Below are 22,267 nucleotides of genomic sequence, written 5' to 3' on the forward strand. Positions count from 1 at the left end.
GCCAGAGGAAATGTAGTTTTGGTCTCTGAATGGAAATGAGTTTAGAGAGGAAACAAACTCTGTCTCTTAAGTGGGAGTGCAAAAGAAAACTGTAAATATCCGAATGCCTGGCTTCCTTGAGAGTCCTTACCAGAGGGAAGGGGGGAGTCCTGCTGTAAGGGTGAGATGTGGTCTGTGCTTGTACAGACAGGGAAATAAGAAAATAGCTTCAAGAGGTGAGAAATGCCAAAGAAATAAAATGGGTATGGTAAAAAAAAAAAAAAAAAGGTGTTTAAGAGGTTTATTTTCCCTCAATGCTTTCCCCCAAATCCTATTTAATATTAATGGCACTTAAATGCACAGCTCATGGGGAAAGAACGGTGACCCTTATGTGCTTAAATAGGATCCAACTATTTGAAGCAGCACCAGAGGTAGCTAAAACAAGTAGCTTAAGTTGTAAAGAAATGTGGAGTGCAGATGCACTGTGGGAGCCACTGGGAAAATAAAATAAGACCAATAAAACAGAGGAAATAAAGAGATAATTGATGTAAGGTCTATATCCTAAATCCTGGTAGCTTCCTTGCCACTAGTAGATCTCCTTGTCTCGTACTAGAGGCATAGTCTATAATATGCAGCTGCTGCTCACTCTGGCCTGCAGATAACTGCAAAGATCTCTAGGATTTTGGCAGCGCATCACTATTAAGAACTTTCCTTCTCCTTTTTGCTACGCCATGTATTAAATACTACAGCGAGGAGACATCCATGTTTCTCTTTCTATATAGCCAGGAAGAAAATGGCTCAAGAGGCAGCACCATAAGTATCTGTATTGAAGTACCAGTTTGCTGGTGGTATTGAGGAAGAATTGAGGGCTCAGCCCTTCACAGTTCCCAGCCTCGGAGCCTGCAGCAGAGTGACCTCAGCAAGAGGCTGCACAGACCCTCAGGCTCTCGCGGCAATGCAGGAAGCCTTACATCATGGCTGTAGTGCAGAAGTTTTACAGCTGATTTATGGGATTGGTTTCAGAACTCCTCACTCTGTTAGAAGTATATGGAACCTTTCCTATAAACACAGATTGAGGAGGAGGCTTTGGAGTACTTTTTACACATTGTAATCATATACAGGCATGCTATCACTTGTAAAAAATACTATATCCCCTCTCTCTCTACATACATATATGCATATCCCCCATTTTATTTTAAGCATATGGGCTGGGTATTCCTGTGGGTAAACCACCTAAAAATTAGTTCCAGACAGACATGTTAATGGAGATTCAAATAACTAAAATGTATAGTACAACTGATGAAACCTTGGCAGAAAAATATTCGAGTGCTGCCAGAAAAAGAAGTAGATTTGCAACTTACAGCCAAGTCTGATTATCCTTTTGGTGACCAGGACTACCAGTTCACTTTGGTCTTGGTAATTTTTATATATTTCTTCTCTTCTAGAGTCTAACGTGTGGTCAGCTGCAGTCCTAACAGTCCTGACAGCTGGCTGTGGTGCGGAGGTACTGCTCAGTTTGGCTGGGGGTCAGCCTGGCTTCACTCCTGGATGTGGCATGGCACAGGAACCTGCCTTGGGCAAGGGAGACCCCCAGGCCATATGCCAGTCTGGGACATGGTTTCTTAGGTGCATCTTGTCCTATGTGGCAGAAATCTGGCAGCCACATCCCTTAAGGACTGCAAGACACGTGCTGTGAGTTACAGATGCCTATTCACTGGCTTCCTGAGAAGAGCATCACTGCTGCTGGGTTTTATATTCATCACAAAGCTCATTGGAAAAGGTATCTTCATTTCCTTTCAAATCTGTTTTGCAAAGCATCTGCTGTGTTTCATGCAAGTGATTTCTGTGGAAGGGAGCGATTCCTATGCAGGATTTAGACACGCCAGCAGCAGAGCGAGCACTGAGGGGTAGGCTTAATCCTCAGCTGTGCTCCAGCTGATATCAAAGAGCTTTTATATTTAATAAGTCTTAAACACTTACAATCACAGAAGACAGAGACAGACAGGAAAATACAGTTGAACTAAACTGTCTCTAGGGCAAGATGGAACAGAAAACTGATCACAGAATTTCTTACATGGGTGCAAATCCATACTCAACAATAATGAAAAATTAAGCACACATCACCCTGCTGTTCAAGAAGGATATCTTATCTAAATATAACGTCAGGCAAAAAGCACTGAAAATCTGACTTTGGATATGTGTGCGTCAGAAAGCAGGTATACAGAGTAGACTTCTCCCCAGACCATTTTTTCTTCAGTTTCATCAAGGAGAGAGAACTCCAGGCATATCAGTCTCCTCTCCAGAGAGCCTGCACGCCACTTCTCCGCTCACCCACCTGGCCTTCCACATCAAGCAGAAAATACTTCAGCTACAGTGATCAAAAACATTCCCTTTCCTGCCCTACTGGGGGAATGCTGCTCCCGAAGCTTGCTGGGATCTGCTGCTGTCCCTGCAGCACGAGGACTGATGTAATTTTAGATTCTAGCTGCTCTGAATCAGAAACAGTCAGAAGGACAATGTTTTGGAGGCTTTAACCAAACCAGAGCAAAAATCGCAGCTGGAAAACATTCTTTCTGATGTGCACTGCACACTTTCTTGCTCACCTTCTTACACAGAGATCTACTGAGCCCGGATAAGATGGTTTCATCCTGGCAGGTAGCTGGCAAAACAGTTATTTGAGAGTTCCCATAACTCCTCCCGGTCCTTCAGTATATAAATACCAAGTGGTTTGTGTCACACTGATAGATCTTTCCTGCCCTTCTGCTTTCTTATCTGTAGAGCTATTACCACAAATGCCTGTCCCCCTCATCTCTCAGTTCCACCTCTCTTCCACTAAGAAGGAGCTTTTAGGAGCATTGCCCTGAATTACAAGTCTGTAATAGATTCATCTTTCTCTTATTTCCCTCCAAGCAGTGCTGCTTTCTGCAGAGTTAGTACAAGGTCACCCTTGTGTCCCGGCTTCCCCCTTTATCAGCTCCCACCATTACTGCCATTTGCTGCAGATCCTATACGACCAGTTGCCAATGCATTCCTGCTTTCCTATAAAGACAGCACCTCTGTCAACTGCCTGAGAGAATGAGAGCCAGCATTTAACTCGTGTGTGCGTTTCAGCTGACTGGTTTTGACAGTGTAGTCTTGGAAAGATAAAGGAACAGAAAGGCTTGTTTTGACTTCTATGCAGACATCTATAACGCAACACTGCAAGTCGCAGGGAACATGTGGAGGGCTCTGAGTGAGAAGGTTGTGGAGCAGGAATATGGAAAATGTAAGCCCCAGAGAGGAGATCCAGGGCTAAGGGGCAAGATTGATATGGAAGATGGGAAGTTTACAGGCTACTTCCTGGCCCCTTTCTCCCTTAATGCTGCACTCAATGAGTTTGGCCCTTGCAGCCAGCATCATCATCCACAACTGAGATTTTCTTACAGGCATAGTAAATGGCAAAGACAAAACAGCTTGACTTTACCTTTGAGTTAAAAGTAATAGAAATAGTTTGAAGAATGTGACAGCTATGAGAAGTCTGTGACAGTAATTTGAGGAATCTGTGCCCTGAAAGATGCAGTGAGGTCTCTGGCAGCTGAAAGCCTGACTGGGTTGAGATGATGCAGACATAAGGCTGGGACTTGTAATCCTGAGCAGCCGGGCTACTTTAGCATGCTCATTCCCATGAATACTTGTGAAATCTTTAGGAGATCTATGGATTCTTTAGCTGATAGAGCCTCCTGGATGGCCTACTTTTTCTTTCTACTAGTGGAAAGGAAAAATGCCCTAAATTTCATGATCAGGTTTCGGACACTCTTTTTGACTTTCAACATTATGGTTCCCAGAAGCTGTGCTCAGTGAGATGTTTGTTCCATAATTTTCATGATAATGACTTAATTCTTTCCAGATGTTATGACTGCTTTACCCTGTTCTCATTCCCTAAGAATTTCACGTGCAAGAGGTGACAGTAATGATTTTTGGAATCGGCCTTGACTGTTGGACATCCCATGCCTTATAAAACACCCTTGAAGAGTTTTTGTAATTATTTCTAGTGTGCAGCCTTGAAGGAACAGGGCTGTTTACCTCCTTCCCTTTTGTAGAGAGAGAAGGAGAAATCTAGAGCCAGAAGCTTCAGGCCCATGTCAGAGAGAGGGTGAGGGGCTGATCTGACAGCTGGCAGCTCAGTGGGAATAAAATAGATAAAAGGTCTGAGAAAACCAAGATGTCTACTCAAAACAGCTAAGAACAAAGTTAAATGTATCAGGCAAACCTCCCTCCCACCTCTTGTTGACTCTGTTGCATAGCTTTGTCGTATGCTTACCAGGACAATTTACAATTTATCTTGGCCTGACCCAGAGAAATTGAGCAGTCATTTTCCAGATGCAGATAAGCCTTTAAGAGCACTGATTTTTTTTTTTTTTTAATATTATTTATTTAAAATTTTCTTTCCTACTGACCTGTGATGTAGTTGAGCATTTTTAGAGGGAGATAAAGGCACTGCTATATATGTCTGATTTCAGCATGATCAGGAAGGAAAGATTTTTCTTTGGAAAACTTACATGAACAAGCTACAGTTTAAAAACAAAACAAAACAAAACAACAAAAAAAAACAAGAAAGTGTTTTGGCACTTCAAAGCAGCTTAAAATCTTTGTTTCTGAATGTCAGAACATTTGACATCGTATTCAAATAACTGGACAAGGGACTAACACTGATGAAAGTATGGGGGATTAGTGCAGAAAAAGAACATGAAGGACTAAAACAGGGATTTCTACTGAACCTGAATTGATCTGTTCAAAATTTTGTAATGATTGGATTTTCAACCATTAGTTGGAAAGGACAAATCTTCAGAACCCACCACTGCTGTTTTCAGAGCTGGAAACAAACAGAGACCTCGGGAGGACTGTGGGATCACTATTAGCATCAAGGGAGCCAAAGATAACTGAGGGTATCAGGCATCCCGATTAGGATTTTCAGTTGTGCGACATCTGCGTTAATGAGAGTGCTATAAAGCTATGATTGCTAATGCCCTCTGTTCTTCATTTCTATATCTTTGGTAATTTTTGCCTTTGTTTTTGAGCGTGAAAATATCCTGAAAGTTACCAATGCCATTTTTCAGAGTTGGTTTCCACTGTGCTCCCTCAGGAGTCTACTCTTCATAGTAATTGCTTCGCTAGGAAATAAAGTTGCTTCTTAAATGTAACAGTATCTGCATTCAGAAGTTATTTAGTAATGACCTCACATGAAAAAGATGGGAAAAAAGCAACCAGAGATGGTGATTAACAACTAACAAGAAAATGTCCCTGCCTATTGGCTTTTTATGTTGGATTCTATATTTTGACCCTTGTCTTGACATTTATGTGTCTTCCAAATACTCCAACACTTGTGCAGAACTGCTTTTAGGACTCACCCTGTTGATTTGGATCAGACTGTATGTGTGAGTAAAGCTATGTGTTAGTACAGGGCTTTGCAGGCTCAGAATCTTTATTGCAACCCCATCCCCACAGTCCTTCACAAAGACCCATCAGTTCCAGTGGCCTTTGTTTACAGACAAATAAACAAGCCGAGAAGCCAAAGGATGTGAATTGGCCTGGAGTCTGAGCAAGGGAGCCTTTTTTCTGTCCAAGATACTCAAGTCTGGTCCCCTTCTGATTATGGTTCTCCTGTCAGCAAAAGTCCTGCCAGAACGTCCCAAGCGCCGGCTGCATTTTAGGGCAAACATTTGAGGCTCTGAAAAATGCAAGGTAGTCAGTTTATCTGTTATGAAGCGTTTTGTAATCAGTTTATACACACGCACACAAAAATGCTTGTGAATTTTAGTAAAAAATGATACACTGTGTCTGAATTTTGTCTCGAATCAGTCAGTTTGTAGCTCTAGGATTGCTGCTGGCTTCATCATGTTGAAAAAAAGGAAATCCTGTGAAATATATTAAAATCCAGATGCAAGGTTTTTTTGTTTTATTATTTTTTTATCAGGGTTGCCAAAATACCAGTAAGGTTATGGAACTAATAAACTAAATCTTATGCTCATGTGACTCAATTGCCTCTAGTCTGAAGATAAGTCTGACTTACAGACTCAAATATATGAAGTGCCTGTACAGTAGATGTGAAATGAGTATATCTAAGCATTAAATCATAAGCAAGTGTTATCCATCTGCTAAGTATATTAATGTACTGCATCATGTATACTATACTTCAGTGTGCTTATATTAAATTTAAAGTGACAGAAGGCAATCTATTTGGGTATTTGAAAATGAAAGGCTTTTCCATCTTTTTTCTTTTTTTCCAAAACAAGAAAGTAAGTTGTTTTCTGCTTTTCTGGTGATTCTTGGCAGATAGGATGAGCAGGTCGGTGAGCAACACTGTACTGTCAAAAACTCTGGGGAGCTGAAAAGAAAGTCACAGAACTACCAAATTCTGCTTGTGCACAAAAGTGGAGAGAAATCCCATTTAGAGCGTGAGAGGCACCGAGGGTGAACTGAGCAGGCATGAGAGGAACGGAGAAAGCAGCCGACTGAAGATACAGATCAAGTCCATGTGTAATGAATAATGTATAGACTCAATTTGGAAGCAGGAACATTCAGAACAGTAGGCTTTAGCTGGGTCTCGGAGCGTGTGTGACCACTGATAACCTGTTATCCTCCTGTGTGTCACCTCAGCTCCAGTACCGAGTCCCAGATCTCGCTTTCTGCTTGCGTTTACCCGAACCTTCTGCCATTCCTGACTGCTTATACAGAATATTTTATCAGCTGAATACAACCTGTCACTTCAGCAGACGTGTGATTACTTTTTCTGGGCTCTCTTTTTGTCTAGTTCCAATGGCAAGTTGATGTTGTATCTGGTAAAGAAATCCAGTTATGCACTGTGGATTGGTCATCCAGAATGCGCCCTGCTGTAGACATAAAAATATGGAAAGAACTCCAGACACTAGCCTGTCTGGTGGAAAATCGTTATCTGCAAACACCATCCACGTTTTCAAACACAGACCAATGCAACGCAAACAGTTGCAGCTTTGTTGGTGCTTCTGCCCTGGCCATGCGTGGATGTGCTGGGACGCAGCATTTGCAGACTGGGATCTTCAAAGCAAGAGCCCTCCTCTCCCAGTGGGAAGAACAGCTGTCTCAGGTCTGCACCTCACAGGCCCTACTTAAAACCTTCTCCCTTTTTCTGCTACTGTTTGAGTTGGGCTGCTGTGGAGCTGCAATTTCTGATGCTCCACCTGCACTGTTAATGGGCAGCTCCATGTGTCTGGGGCACCAGTCTGTTTTCAAGCGGCTTCATCCAGCTACCAGATGCAAACCAGGCATTTTAGGCATTTTAAGTGTTCTGTAGCCTGGACTTTCGTGGTTTATCACCTAAACTGTGATCAGCAATGTCTGAGATGCATAATGCCTGCCCACAAGCAGTTAAATTGAACAGCCAAACTCTTGGAGTAGGAGTTTGACTCCCTAGACCCAGTCATTAACTGTGATTCAAAAACAATAAATCTTCACAGATAAAAGGCATAAAAAAGTGTTTTGTTTTGTTTCATTTTTTAGGGAAAAAAAAAAAAAGGGAAGAAAACCGTTTTTTTTCATTACCCAGATAGCATTCTCAAATCTGTTTTCAATCGTAGCTGTGTTTCTAAATAGATGCCTTCTTGACTGGCATCATCATGGCTGGAAAATAAGGATCAGCCTCACTGGCACTGAACCTGCACATGTCCTGGATTCGCTCTGCCTCTCCCTTGGGAGAAGGCAGCGAGAACAGCAAGGCTGGGATTTAATGTGTTTTTTTATTGTGTTTAGATGGGTAAGCGCACTGCAAAGCTGCTGGTTGTCCACTTGATGGTATCAAGTAACTGAGCTCAGGAGGGTACAGCAACTGTTCAGACAGAAGTGAATTCTGCAGCAGGTAAAGCAGCTGAGCTGTGCCCTTCACCTGCAGCAGCAGCTCCTGCACTAAGTTCAGTCACTCTGCTGCTGGTTCTATGTGCTGCTCTGATCCCAAATTCTGGGTTAGCCTTGTCCCTTCCCAGGTGTTACATCAGCCAGATGTAAAATGCAATGCTGCCTCTGCAACACAAAGCACAAACACAGTTCCCTGGATTCTTCTGAGTTGATTTTGGGTTGACTTTGATCATAGCATAGCAGAGACAAACAAAAGTTTTCCCAGGTAGAAAAATGAAAGTTTTGCAACAAGATTCTTCAGAATGAGGAACACCTGCCATGAGATTTGCTACCCACTAAGAAAAGAGCTTGCGTCACATCCTGAAGAAACACTGGGATCTGGATCATTCTGTGATCTTTACAATGATGAGCATTGTGCAAACTGAATGCAGCCAGGGATTTTTCCATCTCCGGCCATTTAGTTGCTGATGTGAAACACGCCTTGTTGAAAGCAACCTGGTGGCACAATGCTGAGACCAGGAGCTGCCTGGGCAGTGGCCACGCTGAGCAAAATACTGAGGCAGGTCTCTGCACTGGCAAGCCACTGTATGACAGCTTTAGAACTGCTGCGTGAAGCAGAGGGCGATGGCATCCCAAGGGCTGGCAGCAGGCAGCAGGCTGGGTGTGCAGCAGGGGGCCCAGCGCCTCGCTGGCGCCAATGGCCTCCACATTACAGGATGGCAGGCGATGCACATAGCACACAGCCGACCCGTGTTGTGCACCAAATAAGAGCATGCCTGTGTGCTTGTTTGGGATTTTTTGTCCCACATACCGCTTCTCCCTCTGGTTGCCAGCAGATAGGCTGCGAGCAATCCCTGCTTTACAGTGGTAGAGTGGTTGTTATCCATGAGTCCCGAAGGCAAGGCACGTGCAGCTCACTGGAGTTTGTCTGCACGTTGCCTGTCACAACCATTAACTGTTTGCCATGAGGGATGGTCACCCAAGGCTGGAGGTCATGGCTTCTGCTCCCTGACAGCAGCCCGTGAAGCATTTCTCTCTCTCTTTTTTTTTTTTTTTAGCATGGAGAAAGACAAATTATGAAGTCTAAAGCGGTAGTGATGAATTTGAGATGCTCTTTACCCAAAGGCTCCGTGACTGCGCAGAACCCCGGCCGAGCTTTTTGCGTTCGTGCTTTCACAGCAGTTGCAGTCACTGTGTGTGAGCGCTTGGAAAACAATAGGTAATAAAAGTGCACAAACAGAACTCCACGAGGAATTGCAGTTTGTGGTGCAAACCAGCACGCTCGGCGCTGTCTAGGAGTCACGGTGTCCGGCTTTGCCCCGGGACTCTTTCCACCTTTCGAGCAGTTCTTAGAGCCGAGCGTTCCCTCGGGCTCCGCCGCTGCCTCGAGCAGGGAGAAACAGCTGTAGGAGGGGGCAAAGCCGGCGGCAGCAGCTCGTGCCGAGCCCCCGCCCAGGTGAACGCCGTGCAAACGAGGGCGGGGCGGCGGCTGACAGCGGGGCCGAGCTCGGGGCTTCCCCTCCCGGCTCGGCTGTGGGAGCCGGCAGGCAGGTGGAGGGGGAGCAACAAGTCCGGCGAGGAGGGAGGGAGGGAGGGAGGGAGGGTGAGGAGCGGAGCTTCCCTCCCGCCCCACAGCTCTGACAAGTGGCGGAGCGCTCGCACAGCGCGCGTCTCCGGGCGGGCGGCAGCCGCGGGGCTCGACCCGCACCGCTTTACGCCGCCGAAGTGCGGGGACGGCCGCGGGCTCCGCCTCCGTTTGTTTATTTAGTCCTCGTCACCCGCCTTTTGGTCGCTCGTTTCGGTCTAGTTCCTCGCTATTATTTTTGTTTGTAAATTAGTCGCCTTCATGGGGGGCGGAGGAAAGGAAATAAAAGCTGCCGCAGCCGAAGGGTGCAAAAGCATGCTGGGCAAGAGCCGCGGAGCCGCAGGACGGGATGGCTGCGGCGGGGAGCGCTGCCCGCGCCGGGCCGGGCCGTGCTGCTCGGCGCTGCCCGTTCTGCTGTCTGCGCTGGCGGCCGCCTCCTGCGTGTACCTGGGGGTACGGACCAGCGACCTCCAGGCCCGGCTGGCGGCCATCGAGGGCGCCCGGGGGGGCTCCGCCGCCGCCGCCGCTCCGCTCCCACCTCTGCCCGGCTTTTCTCTGGAACGGCTCAACGAGATGATGCAGGAGAAAGTGGAGCGGCTGCTCGCCCAGGTGTGCGGGATGGGGGGCCGCTCCGGCTGGGTGCGGGTGGGGAGAGGGGGAGACCGAGGGGCGCGTGGGGCAGCGCGAGGCGGCCATCGGGGCGCGGGAACGAAGGGCATCGCGCGGAGAGCGCAGAGGGTTTTCTCCACGCGTCCCCGCGTTTCTGGCCGGTGCCGAGGAGCGGGCTTGAGATCGAAAATAAATGAAGTTCCAGGGCGTGTGGAGTGGTAAAGGTGAGAGAGAGCCGTTGGCGGTGGGCTCGTTTCGATGGGGGTGGAGAAGTCAGCCCTTCAGGCTGGGTCACGTCCAAGAGGAGAAGCCGTCGCCAGTTCCGCGCTCGGTGAGACAGCTGTAAAGCGGGGCACGCGGGGCTCTGCCGCCGGGTTGTGGCAGGCCGAGCGCCCTCACGTTGCTCCTCTCCCCCACAGAAGTCCTACGAGCACTTGGCAAAAATCCGAGCGGCGAGAGAAGCGCCCGCAGAGTGCAGCTGCCCGCCAGGTAACGCGGCTCGACGTCCCTCCTCCCGGAGCTGTGCGTTCTGGGGTTAATTCTGCGTTCCGTGTGCGTCAAACGGGCATCAATTAGAGCAAGCTTCTTCAGTAAGCATCAATTGGGTGGCAAAGGTGTAGAGCCCGGAGTTGTATCGCGTTTCCCTTGCGGCGTTGGCTTGGAATACACGCTGGTTAAAAGACCACTGTTAGGCTGGCAGATGCCAAATGATGATACTTGTGAAGTTAATGGTCTATGGTAGCAAGGAGAAACATGTTCCATCTTAAGTGAAGTGGTACTGAATCAAGGCATTCTGCGCTCAGTTTCAGGAAGCAGGACAAAAAATTCCTAGTGAAAATTTATAGCATGGATTAAAATAAGTGAGGAATCCGTTGCAAGTCAGCAGCATGCACACACAAGAGCTTTTCAGTATTGCCTTGTTTTTCTGTAGTGGGGGATGGAAGTGGTTCCCCTAGGAAGGAATTGCAAGTTTCGTAGTGAGGATTCAGAATGGTGTTTCTTTATGCGACTGGTGCTGTTGCTCAGACTTGGAAACGGGGCCTCCTAACACTGGGATTGGTTGTCTGTGTGCACACAGTGCAGTGCTGTCTGGTTTTGGTGCTGCTTTTTGACTGTGTGAAAACTGTCGCTCTTGTCCTTGCTTTATAAACATCTGCTGATAAGTATCCCAGTGCTGTCTTAAAAGTTAGGAGAGTAAAGCTGATGTATCACAAGGTGATAGCTGTAAGAACACTGGCACTGCATGGGCATGTGCCCATGCATACATGTTCTATCACCCTGAGTGAGGAAAAAAACCATGTCCTTTACGGGTGGAATATTGATGCTTAGCAAGAATTAAGCTGAGGATAATGTTTGCCATTAGAGTGTGTGATGGCACTGTGCACATATGAGTAAGGTGCTCTTTTAGTTAAGGGTTCTATTTTTGCCAAACTGGCAGAGCTGCTGAATTACAGTGTTAAAACTGACTACCATGCTGTTACAGCATCTTGCTGATGTTGCAACTGGGAGCAGAGTATTTTTCGTCACTGGTGTAGGAGCTACCATGTCTAGCACAAAAAGAATAATATGTATGACTGTTATAAAAGAGTGCGTAGAATTACTCCACTCTCAGCTAGTTTTGATAAAAGGCATTGATTTACTGTTGCACTACGTACATTTTCTTTCAAGTACGGTGTTGATTTTATTTTTCTGTTGTTTAACTGCAGTCATCATTACAAGGTTGAAGCTTATGTGTTGAAAATGGAATTGCTCATCATGCTGTATACACAGATGTATTCTATGAGCTTGAAATGCTGCTGAGTTTGATTCCAAACATTCTTGCTCTTCGTTCTCCTCGTTTGAATTCATTTGTTATGTTCTCACTTACTGCTTTCAGACCTAAGGTCAGTACCTCCTGTTTCACAGTTGTTATGTGGTGCGTTACTAGCCCGCTACCACTAGAGCTCCACATCATACCAATTTTTACCTGACCTTTCTTCTAAAGACGTTTCATCAAATAGATTGTCAGCAGCAGAATAATCCTCACATGCGCTGTAAAAATGCTCACTTAAGTAAAAGTCGAAATAAAGTTATCTGAGAAATGTTATCAAGGGGTAAGATTTATAAGACAAGGGAAGTGTTTGTATAGGTAGTTGTGGGCATTTGTGTGTGTGTGTGTGTGTGTGTGTGTGTGTGTGAAGATTAACTCTTATGGGGGATTAGAAATGTGATACTGGGTTTCTCACCTCTGGGTCACTGTTTCAGTTTGAAAGAAAGTTTTGCAGTGATTCGGAGATATTGCCTTGTGATAGCTTTATTTTTGAGCATCTTAAAATGAGTTGATGTTCTCATGCTTGTTACCAGTGGACAGGTGTCTACATCAAAATGGCAATATCCTGGGAGCCTTATCAGGGAGAACAAGGGCTGAATGGCACCACTGCCTGATATTGTGCCTTCCTGACTGCAGGCATTAGGGAGAGCAGGAAGGGACAGTAAATAAATCATTGTTTCTGTATTGGATTCAGTTTGTGGAATTGCTTCTAGACTGGATGTGATGAGCTTTTTGTTTTCTTCCTTAATGCTTCAGCTACAAATTTGGACTACTGTGTTTTGAAATGCATTTAGTTTCATAGGAAAAGAATCACGGAAAGTCTCTTGTTTGTTTTGTTGTCATCTGCTATCTGTGAAGCCAAAGAATAAATGATCTCTTTACTACATAATTCCATTTTTAATGCTTTATTCTGAACAGGTTCTGCATTTCTTACCTGGGTTTATTTAGTAATACAATGCATGTCTGTTTGAGGTGGCTTTGGAAAGCCTTTGTTGGTACGCAGGTAGTTTTTGAGAAAAAGGCAGCTGCCAGATGGCCACCAAGGAAGTTTCCACCATTCTGCTCTTTAAAGAGAAATAAAGATTATTCGGAAGAAAGATTACTTTGTCTTATACCGGAGGAAGAAAGGGAAATCCAATCTGCAGGCAAGAGGGTGATAATGTAGTCTCTCATTTAGGATTAAAGTTATGGAATCGATGTAGATCTCATTAGCTTGAGATGTCCATCCCCTTGTGGCTCTCCGTGGTAGGAAATGCATGTTCAAAGGAAACTGGGTTGGAATGGCTTGAATGCTGGAGAGGCAGCCAGAGTCACAAGTGCTCATAGCTTGCAAAGCTGTCCATATGTAGCTCCTTGTAATGCGACAACAGCCTTGAACTTCCTCTAGAATGAGAAACTGTTAGGCTTCCCAGTTTTTTAAAAGTGTTTTCACTAAAAGTGTTTTCCAATAGTTAATGCTCTCCTAAAAGACACATAGTGTGCAGAGATGCTGAGAGTTTTGATTTTAATTTTGTAGGACTAAAACCAGATACCAAAGATTTTGTAAATATTTTTGTATGACAATAGCAGGCATTCTTTCTCTTAAAGCAGAGTAATAAAGTTTGAAATGTAAATGCATACTGACATTCCTCTTAAATTACCTCAGCTCTAACAGGAGTGCAGCAGTCACTGCTGGCAGTTAGTCCTCTGCACAGGGGACTGGGGGAAGATTGAGTGGCTAAGTTTATTTTTAACTTCGTATTTTGATTTTCCTAGGTTTCCCAGACTTTTTATTTTATGTTTCCAAACCATAAGATATGAACAAAAACATAGGTGTGTAGGTAATTACTTCATATGCCTGAATCTTTCTTTAAAGATTCAGTACCGTAATCTGCAGTACCACAATCAGTTTTTTTTTTTTAAGGCACAGTCAGGTACAGTGCTGGATACCAAGTCAAGAATTATACTGCTATGGAAGGAGAAACAATTTAGGAAGGCACAAAGATATTCCTGATTGAGTTGTAAGAAATTCTAATAGTAGATTTAGACCCGCTTATTCCAAAAAATGTTCAAGTGTATTTGTGGTATTCATAGACTTCAACACAAACTAAGCACATGCTTTCATGTTTTTAGTGAATTGAGCCTTTCTGTCTTGTAAGGGTCAAGCCCTGACACTTGCAATCAAGTGCTGTGATGTCTCATTCTCTAAGGGGTCTTCAGAGAGCTTGCAAGGTCACATAGGACTGAGATGTGTCAGTACAGAAGGGGTCAGATTTGGTGAGTGGGAAGACTAGTAGCTGATGTAGTATGGTCCTGCATGTTCCTTTAGGCTGCTTTCGGTTCAATCGCTAAACTTCTGTTTATTTCAGTAAAGTGAGTGGATGGCCATTGCTAAAGAAAATTTGTGATTTGGGCTATAGAATTTTGAGAAAGATAGAAAAGTTGCAAAGAGAGACTTTCACGTGTAAAGGTTTTGTACATTTTCAGAAGTGATTACTTTTCTTCTCTCCTTCCCCCAGATAAAGTTTTTTAACCTCTAGGAAAGTCATTATAGCAAATTGATTCCTTTAAAAACAAAACTAAACAACACCATTCCCCTCTCCCCTCCCATTTTGTAAGTAGGAGTGTTAATATATGCCATATATATATATTTTTTTCTTTGAAATAAATTTTGCATAGGCAAAGAATAGGGTTGCATAACATAATTTTTTTATTGTCTAAGTGCGGTGTCTCACTGTATGTATGCTCACAGTACTTTGCACATAAAATTATGGGGTTTACATGTTTGTGAGTTGTCTTGCTATTGTTGTTTCATTTATTTTTTTTTCCTCCAAGAACATTGTCCAAGCTTCACTGATTGGTTCTGTCTGTTTAGTCAAGTTTGTTATTTTTGTTTTTCTTTTTCTTGTACCGCAGACAATGCTCACATTCCTTTGCTCTTTCTTTGTTATTTTCCCCATCAAGAACCGTGTAATTCTCTCACTTCTCTTCAGGTATCCGTAACTTCAAAGCCTTTCCAGGTATGGACACAGCCATTGTTCTCTCTTAGCCGAGTACTTCGTGCTGTTCATGTAATACTGCCATTTAGATGGCTTGGTATTTGATGTGCCTGCTATTTCACCATGCAATTTGCTATTATTTGGATATAAAGCTTGTTTCAGCCTAGTTGATTATATGCAAACCTGTTCATTAGGTTAAATAGATTTTTTGGAGGACGGAGACTACCAGTTGGTCTTCCTCTGCAGTCATTGTAGTGGCAAAGTCCTGTTCAATGGCCACAGCTCACCAGTAAGGCATGTGTGCTGTATATATTTTTGCATGGATGGATGTATTTTCTTAGCATCCCAATATACTTTCGTCCTTGCAGACACCTAAGGTTTGTTCTGACATGCAGTGGAAGTAGATGAGCAGACCATGCAATTTAAGCACTCTTTGCTATTTCCCTGTGTTTCAGAATAACTGTTTCCCTGAGCGTTTTGATTAGTGAGGCTGAAAGATGGAGGAGAAATCATTTTCAGGGATTAAAAGAATCCAGAAATTGTTATCAGCAGGGTATTACTTTGTTCTTTGATTGTGATTAGGGGAATTTTTTTTTTTTTTTTTTTAAAGATTTAAGAGGTAAAGAAAAAGGGATCTGACTTAAATGTTTACTGATAAAGAATTCTGAAATGAAACATAGATAGAAACAGAAAGTATCCATAGTGTTTTTCCCTTTTACTTAAAATTCCAATGTGTGCTAGCTTTACCTAGCTCCCAGCACTACTTATTTCTGCCATGTCTGTATCATCTATTTGCAGAATGCAGTGCTCAGCTTTAATTGTGTAATTTTTCTGACAGGCCTCTGAGTTCCTCTTTCATACTTCTGCTAGTTTGATATTTTTCATTTTAGTTTCTAGATAAAGATGTTTATTGATGTGCAGCAGCATACAACCTTCTGGGTAGTCTGCTGTCTTGTTTGGATGACTGATTAGAGACACTGTTTTTTTTCCCCACAGAAGATATTTATATTTTATTGGCTAAGATGTGACCTTTTAATTCTGTTGCCTCTGGGTAAGGAGGTAGGGTGTGCAGCGTGATAAATGAAACGTGATGCGGCTCAAAGGAGAGCTGATCAACTGCAAACTGCACCAGAATTCTCTTTTGTACTATGACTGACGTCAGTGGCATGTAACAAAAATTGCTTTGACCACAGAAGTATTATTAACACAAAGTTTTATTCTGAAATCAGTTTTTATTGAACTAGCACAGTTTTGTCAGACAAGGTGTATTAGAAAATGTTGATTTGCCTGCATTAATTGTCCTTTAATGCTTGTGTTTCACTTCTGCATGTCTCCTTCCATGTGGCAACTGTCTGTCTTGAAGAGCTGCACTAAGTGTCAGAAGAGGAGTGCAGTACAATGTGTCCTTCAGTGTGAGAAGAGATCTTTAAGACCACTTCTGAAGTAGTGCATCTCTGTTTGCTTTGTTGTTCTTAAATTGTCAATACCTGCACCTAAATCTTGAAGAATATTTAAAGCTGGGATAACTGAGTTCAGTTTAGCAATACTTTTGCTTTTTCTTTATGCCCAAAAGCCTCAGCCCTTTCCTTAAAGGTTAGTGAGTTCTTTGGAATGTGTTGTGTCAAGAATGGATCACTGCATTACACCCCTCATCCTCCTTCCTATGTTTTTAAATATATTGGCTGCAGCCTACCTATTATTATTATTATTATTATTATTATTTTGAAATACATTTAGCAGTAAAAATCAGCAATCTATGCAATCAGCTTGGCTGACAGAATTCATCTTTTACAGGATCTTTTGGGTTGTCAGAAACATACAATTAATCTCTTCAAGGCGCCAACCCCATGATGGCATCAATCTTTAACGCACAGAACTTTGAGTCATGTTGCTAACTACAGCTTCTTCAGGAAGGCAGATTAGTTTTCCCTTTCATTATTTCAGTTGATTATATTGCCAGATTTTCTACAAGTCAGCCACAGAAAGGAAATCTGACTGCTTACTTGAACTACTAAGAAGATGTAAGAGGGTACAGAGTAATGCAGGCTGGAAAACACTTATTTAGCCCTGTACAACTGAAGTGGAAACTTGCAGTTAGATAATAGGCACAACAGTGAACACAGTGCTGCAGGCTTGCTTTTTTTGAGGCTTGTGAACCGTCATATTTTTTTTTTAACCAGTTTAGACTTAGAGTAGAGCAAAGCCTGAAAGCAGTGCCTGTTTAAATTCATGTGCTCATCTCTTTTCGTGAGATTAAGTTCAGATGGAAGAAGTTGTTTATGAGAGCTCAATAAAAATGGAATTTCGGGACATGTATTCAAAACTGAATGGCAAATTTGCATGTGCCGGGTTCACATGTACCTTCCATGCAAATGCAACTATTTTTTTCCCCCTAAAATCTTTAGAAATACAAGTTTGGATGTTAATGCAGCAGATCATATTTGTGATTCTGTGCTCTGCAGCAGATGCGTATGGGCAATCATTGTCAGGTATTTCTTTGCATGTGGTTCGCAACTGCTGTTTCTAGTCAGTCACGGCTCAACAAATTGTTGGATATGGCTCAATTTTGGTGATTAAGTGCAGCAATCTCATGTAAACATTCTCCTTGGTTAAAAATGTGCAGCTCTGTAAATTAGTAAATGTGTGGTACGAGAAATCGCTGATGCACAGATGTGCCTGAGCTGTAATAACTTACTGTTTAAATGTTTCCATAGGTTGCCTGGTTCTTGTGCTGCACTGTCAAATAAGAAAGCACTTTCTTAGTGGGCAGGCTACAATTTCCTTATTTGTGAAGCAAACCTCTTGACACATCCTTCATGTTCACAGAGAAAACCCGATCATTTTGTTCTTCTTAAAGCAGTGTTTTATGTGTGTTGAAACAGTCTTGTCTGCAATGCATGCTGTGAAATTATCCTTCCTGCTCCTTTCTTGCTCTCAAGTCTTTTTGTATTAAAATTGTTTCCCATTTATATGTGCAGACACAGTTTACAGGAACAGCCACTTACTTACAGTTTTAAATACTGGATGCACATTCGGGGAGAGTTTCTTAGACTTTTAAAGCTTTGAAACAGATAATGCCTCGTGAGCTTTCTGAAGAAATAAGACATTTTTATAGACCTTCTCATTAGGAATGTATGCGGTTATACTCATCAGAGGTATAATGACAGTCCTCTGTGGGGCAAAGAAACAATAAAAGGGATGAAGAGCATATAATAACAGAGAATATCATTTGGTAAGTTTTTTATTACTCTTACAATGCCTTGAAAAAATAGTACAACAATTTCCCAGACTTCTGTTTACAAGGCTACGCTCAACCAAGAAATAAAGTAGCATTTAGCAAGTCATTTCTCCTTCCCTGTCTTAAAAACGGAGCAGGAAGTTATCGAGGATGAATAAAGTATATTTTTCTTTAAAATGTGCACATGAGGAATAGATTAGATGGTCTATGAAAATCAGTATATTTAGCTTTAAATAGTCTCTGTTAACCATTAAAGTTATCATCTTAGATTAGGATGTTCATGAAACTTTACTTGCAATTATTGTGTTGGGCAAATGTAGTAGGACATTACTGAAACATTACTGAAGTGTCTCATTTTTTTGTGGTGTTTTGGTTTTTTTTTTTTTTTTTTTTTTTTTTGTACTTAGTATTTTTTTAACGTTGTTTCGTATGACTTAGTAATTATTTTTTAGAAATACATGTTTACTTTTGCCATTGTGTCTTGTTTGGGCACGCAGTGGAGAGTGGCTCACAAATTCACGCATTCTCAGGAAGGTGGGAAATGGGGTCATATGGGAAATGATGCTTTTGAGTCCCTCTAAGTAGCTTTCTCTACCTTTCTTGTGGTTTTACAAGCTCAGCTGAAGGACTGCTGAGTAGAGGAAGAAGGAGATTAAGCAAACTTTCCTCTTCTTTGATCCTCATCTCAGTGCATCACGCTGTACTTTATAACACAGCAGTATGACACTTCTGGTGCTTCCACATGCTTCTGTGAGTTGGAAACAAAATAGGCTGCTTCCCAAGTCACTGTGACATGGCATAGCATATAGATCACTTAATATAAATGGAGGGAGAACTGGGCATCTTGAGCTTGTGGACAAATCCTACGTGGTGCCAGGTGGCTGATCCACTCCTTTCCGCTAGCTGAAATAGCTGGCTCATGCCATTTCCTGGTACTACTTCAGTCTGCTGGTATCTCAGAGGTGCCTCCTCTAAGCTACAAGGATTTATAGGAGAGAAGTATTTAATCTTCTCTTCCTTTTGCAGCTAGGAACAGACTCAGCACATAGAGCACATCTTCCCACTCTTCTGAAGAGTTTTAGTACTCTTGGGAGTAAGGAACTGAGGAGTAGGATATATAGTTTCACTGCCTTTTCTGTTCTGCCATTTGTAATTTTATGCAGTCTTAACAAAATTTCATTTACTTTACCTTCCTGAATATTTTCAGTGTCCCTACTGACACAGGAAAAAGTATCACATCACAAGCTTACATTAAAGGTTAACTTAGGAATGGGGTTCCTCAAGGATAAACTGATTCGTAGGGTGTTGTGCTTAAGATTGTGGTAGAAAACTGCTATTTTAAAAGATCTCCTCTGAAATGATGGGGATTAGGCTGGAAGAAGTTTTGAAAACAGAAAAATATACTGAGAATCGGATCCAAGACCTTTTTATCAGAGCTGTGGTAGAAATTACAGTGGATTTGTGTGTATATTTGACAGCAAAATTGCACAATGTATTTTGAAGGACACTAACCTGTTAGCTATCTATTTCTGTGATTACGATTATGTACCGTCTGTGCAAACAAGAACAGTTGCCTACAGACAACATACCTTATGATGGTAGTACTAGTGTTGCTAGGAAATGACATAATTGTTCTTACATATATGTGTATATATATATATATATATATATATATATATATATATATATGTACTGGATAATAGTAGGGTTTTAATGGAGGACTGCAATGCTAAAAGTCAAAGCTTGTGCATCTTAAGTTGAGGAGGTATTTCCTTTAGCTGGCAGATCTAATAATCCTTTTTATGAATATGAGAACCAGTTGCTTGAAGGCACGCACTCCTTCTCCTCCCCCAACGTCATGCCCATACCATCTGAGTAAGCTGTTGTTCTAATTCTCTTGATGTTCCTAAAGAGAAGCCTTGATACCTGAGCACAGGGATATGGCTGCAGAGGATTAGAAGGATAAGCTCCATAGGTCTGTGGATTAATATTCTCATCTAGAATTTACATCTAGATAATGTCCAATGGCGTCACTATGAAGGTATTTTCATGTGTTGGCTGTACAGAGACACTCCTGTCTACTCTTTTGCCACAGTTTATCAAATGTCCCTTTAATGTTTGTGTCTCCATTGCTGTGCTATTGGGTGTTGTCAGCTGAAAGAATGGCTCAGTGGATGGATGACGAATGCTGTGAACTGTTGCCTCAGCTTCACACAGAACTGAATAATATTCCTCTCAGTTCCTTCCATGTCTGGGATAGCTGTTTAAAACATTAGCAAAAATACTTCATGAATCCTGATTTGATTCTTGTGGCAGGAGATGTGATCTGTGCAGACATACGTGAGTGTAAACCAAAGTCTGGTAACCGTCAATGTGATCTTTATGGCAATGGTCAACTCTGCTTTTCTATGTTCTCTGTCCAGGCTGGATACTTGACAGCTGTTTGCGTAAATCAATACGCAGCGTGGAGTGTGAAGTTATGTGACACCTACAGACGAATGCAGTGGTAGCACAGCAATGGCTCGTGGTGTTTGCAGTAGCTGTCTACCTGTGTATATGAGGAAGTTACAGTTCAGTATGGAGTATCTTGTGTATGTTTCACAAATGGTTCCTGGACGTAGGTGCGCAGAATGCTGATGAACTATGAAGCCTGAAAGGCACAGTGATGGGGCTTCAGTTTAAAATAAACCAGTGCTTAGACAGCTATTGTCAATACTTACTTATAGTTAATGTATTTGTCATGATGACAGCCATGTTTGTAGAAGGCTGGAAATGTTTTAATATGTGAAGATGTAGTGTTTTTCCAGTGTAGTAAGCACATAAGTGCATTTCATTTCTTCAGTGTATGGAGACTAATCTTGGTGAAGAGAGATTAGTATTTAAATCTGACAGTTGTGAATGTCACTGTAGGACAGCTTTGCATAATTCCTTAGTTTAAATTCCACGCTGAGCCACATCCTAATGTGCAGGAGGAAAACCTTTTTAGCATAATTAATTAACAGGCAGGACAGAAAGTGTTATTGTGGCCAGTTAAAAAGAAGCACCAACTTTCAAAAGTAAACAACCAACGAGTGAAAAAGAGATGACTGAAATCCTCAACTTTTTTTTCCTCTTGAAATCTATCTGTTGTTGCAAGGTGGATTTTCTGATGTAATCCAAGCAGTTTCAGTCCACTCTAAGATAATGAGATATTCATATTTGCAATATATATTATAATAACTGGAACATTTGTGGAAAAGACTAAAGGCATATTTAGAGGAAACATCACGCTTAATGTATTACAGCAAGGACAAATAAGCAATAGTCCTGTGTTGTGAATATTCAGTTACAGAGAAGTAAAGGCAAGGCAGAATGTCTTCCTATCCGAGTTCCACTACCTATATGATAGGACTGATGTAAATGTTGTGTATGTCCCAAAGTATGGAGTATTCAAAATTAAGAATAAAGCATCGAAGAGCAGAAAATTCTTTCATAAATCACAACGTGCTTATTTTTGTTGAACCCCATGAGATTCACTTGGGCCCCTTGCTTGAGCCTGTCTAGGTTTCTCTGGATGGCATGCCTCCCCCTGGGTGTGTTGATTGCACCACACAGCCTGGTGTCTCCTGTGAACTTGCGGAGGGTGCAATCGATCCCACTATTGATGTCACTGATGTTAAAGAGCACCAGTTTCAGGACTGATCCAACGGACACTACTTGTTACCAATCTCAGTCTGAACATTGAGCCATTGACCACTTCTCTCTGGGTACAATCTTGCAACCAGCTCCTTATCCATCTATTAATCCACCCATCAAATCCATATCTTCCCATTTTGGGGAGAAGGATGTTATGGGAGACTATATCAAAAGCCTTACTGAAATCCAGATAGATGGCATCGGTTGCTTTTCTCTTGTCCACAGTAACAGTTATGCCATCATAAAAAGCGACAAGGTTGGTCAGAGAGAACGTGTCCTTCATGAAGCCATGATGCCTTTCCTGTATTACCTCCTGTTCTTCCATGTACCTTAGCATAGCCTTCAGGAGGATTTGCTCTGTGATCTTCCAAGGCATTGAGGTGAGGCTAACAGGTTGGTAGTTCCCTAAATCATCCCTTCAACCCTTCTTAAAAAAAATTAGGTAATTACAAATGCATCCATTTTCAATTAAAGTAATCTTCTAAAAGTTTTTTTTGGGGGGGATTATTGAAATAATTTTTTAAATT

General features: G+C 42.5%; 1 protein-coding gene and 1 long non-coding RNA gene across 3 annotated transcripts in view; both read left to right on the forward strand.

The window, feature by feature from the left end:
* LOC125692583 (uncharacterized) overlaps positions 1 to 4,575 on the forward strand; it is a 29,508-nt gene extending 24,933 nt beyond the window's left edge. The window contains exon 2 of the long non-coding RNA XR_007376765.1: positions 1,425 to 4,575. This is a non-coding gene — a long non-coding RNA (uncharacterized LOC125692583). The remainder of the gene's footprint in view (positions 1 to 1,424) is intronic.
* A 4,914-nt stretch (positions 4,576 to 9,489) lies between these two features.
* LOC125692579 (collagen alpha-1(XXV) chain-like) overlaps positions 9,490 to 22,267 on the forward strand; it is a 150,177-nt gene continuing 137,399 nt past the window's right edge. For both annotated transcript variants that reach the window (XM_048943263.1, XM_048943264.1), the window contains exons 1-2: positions 9,490 to 10,039; positions 10,459 to 10,528. In XM_048943263.1, coding sequence (XP_048799220.1) covers positions 9,692 to 10,039; positions 10,459 to 10,528 — 418 coding nt within the window. In that variant the 5' untranslated portion in view covers positions 9,490 to 9,691. The remainder of the gene's footprint in view (positions 10,040 to 10,458; positions 10,529 to 22,267) is intronic.

This window comes from Lagopus muta, chromosome 4 (assembly GCF_023343835.1).
Source record: "Lagopus muta isolate bLagMut1 chromosome 4, bLagMut1 primary, whole genome shotgun sequence".
Classification (NCBI taxonomy): Eukaryota; Metazoa; Chordata; class Aves; order Galliformes; family Phasianidae; genus Lagopus; species Lagopus muta.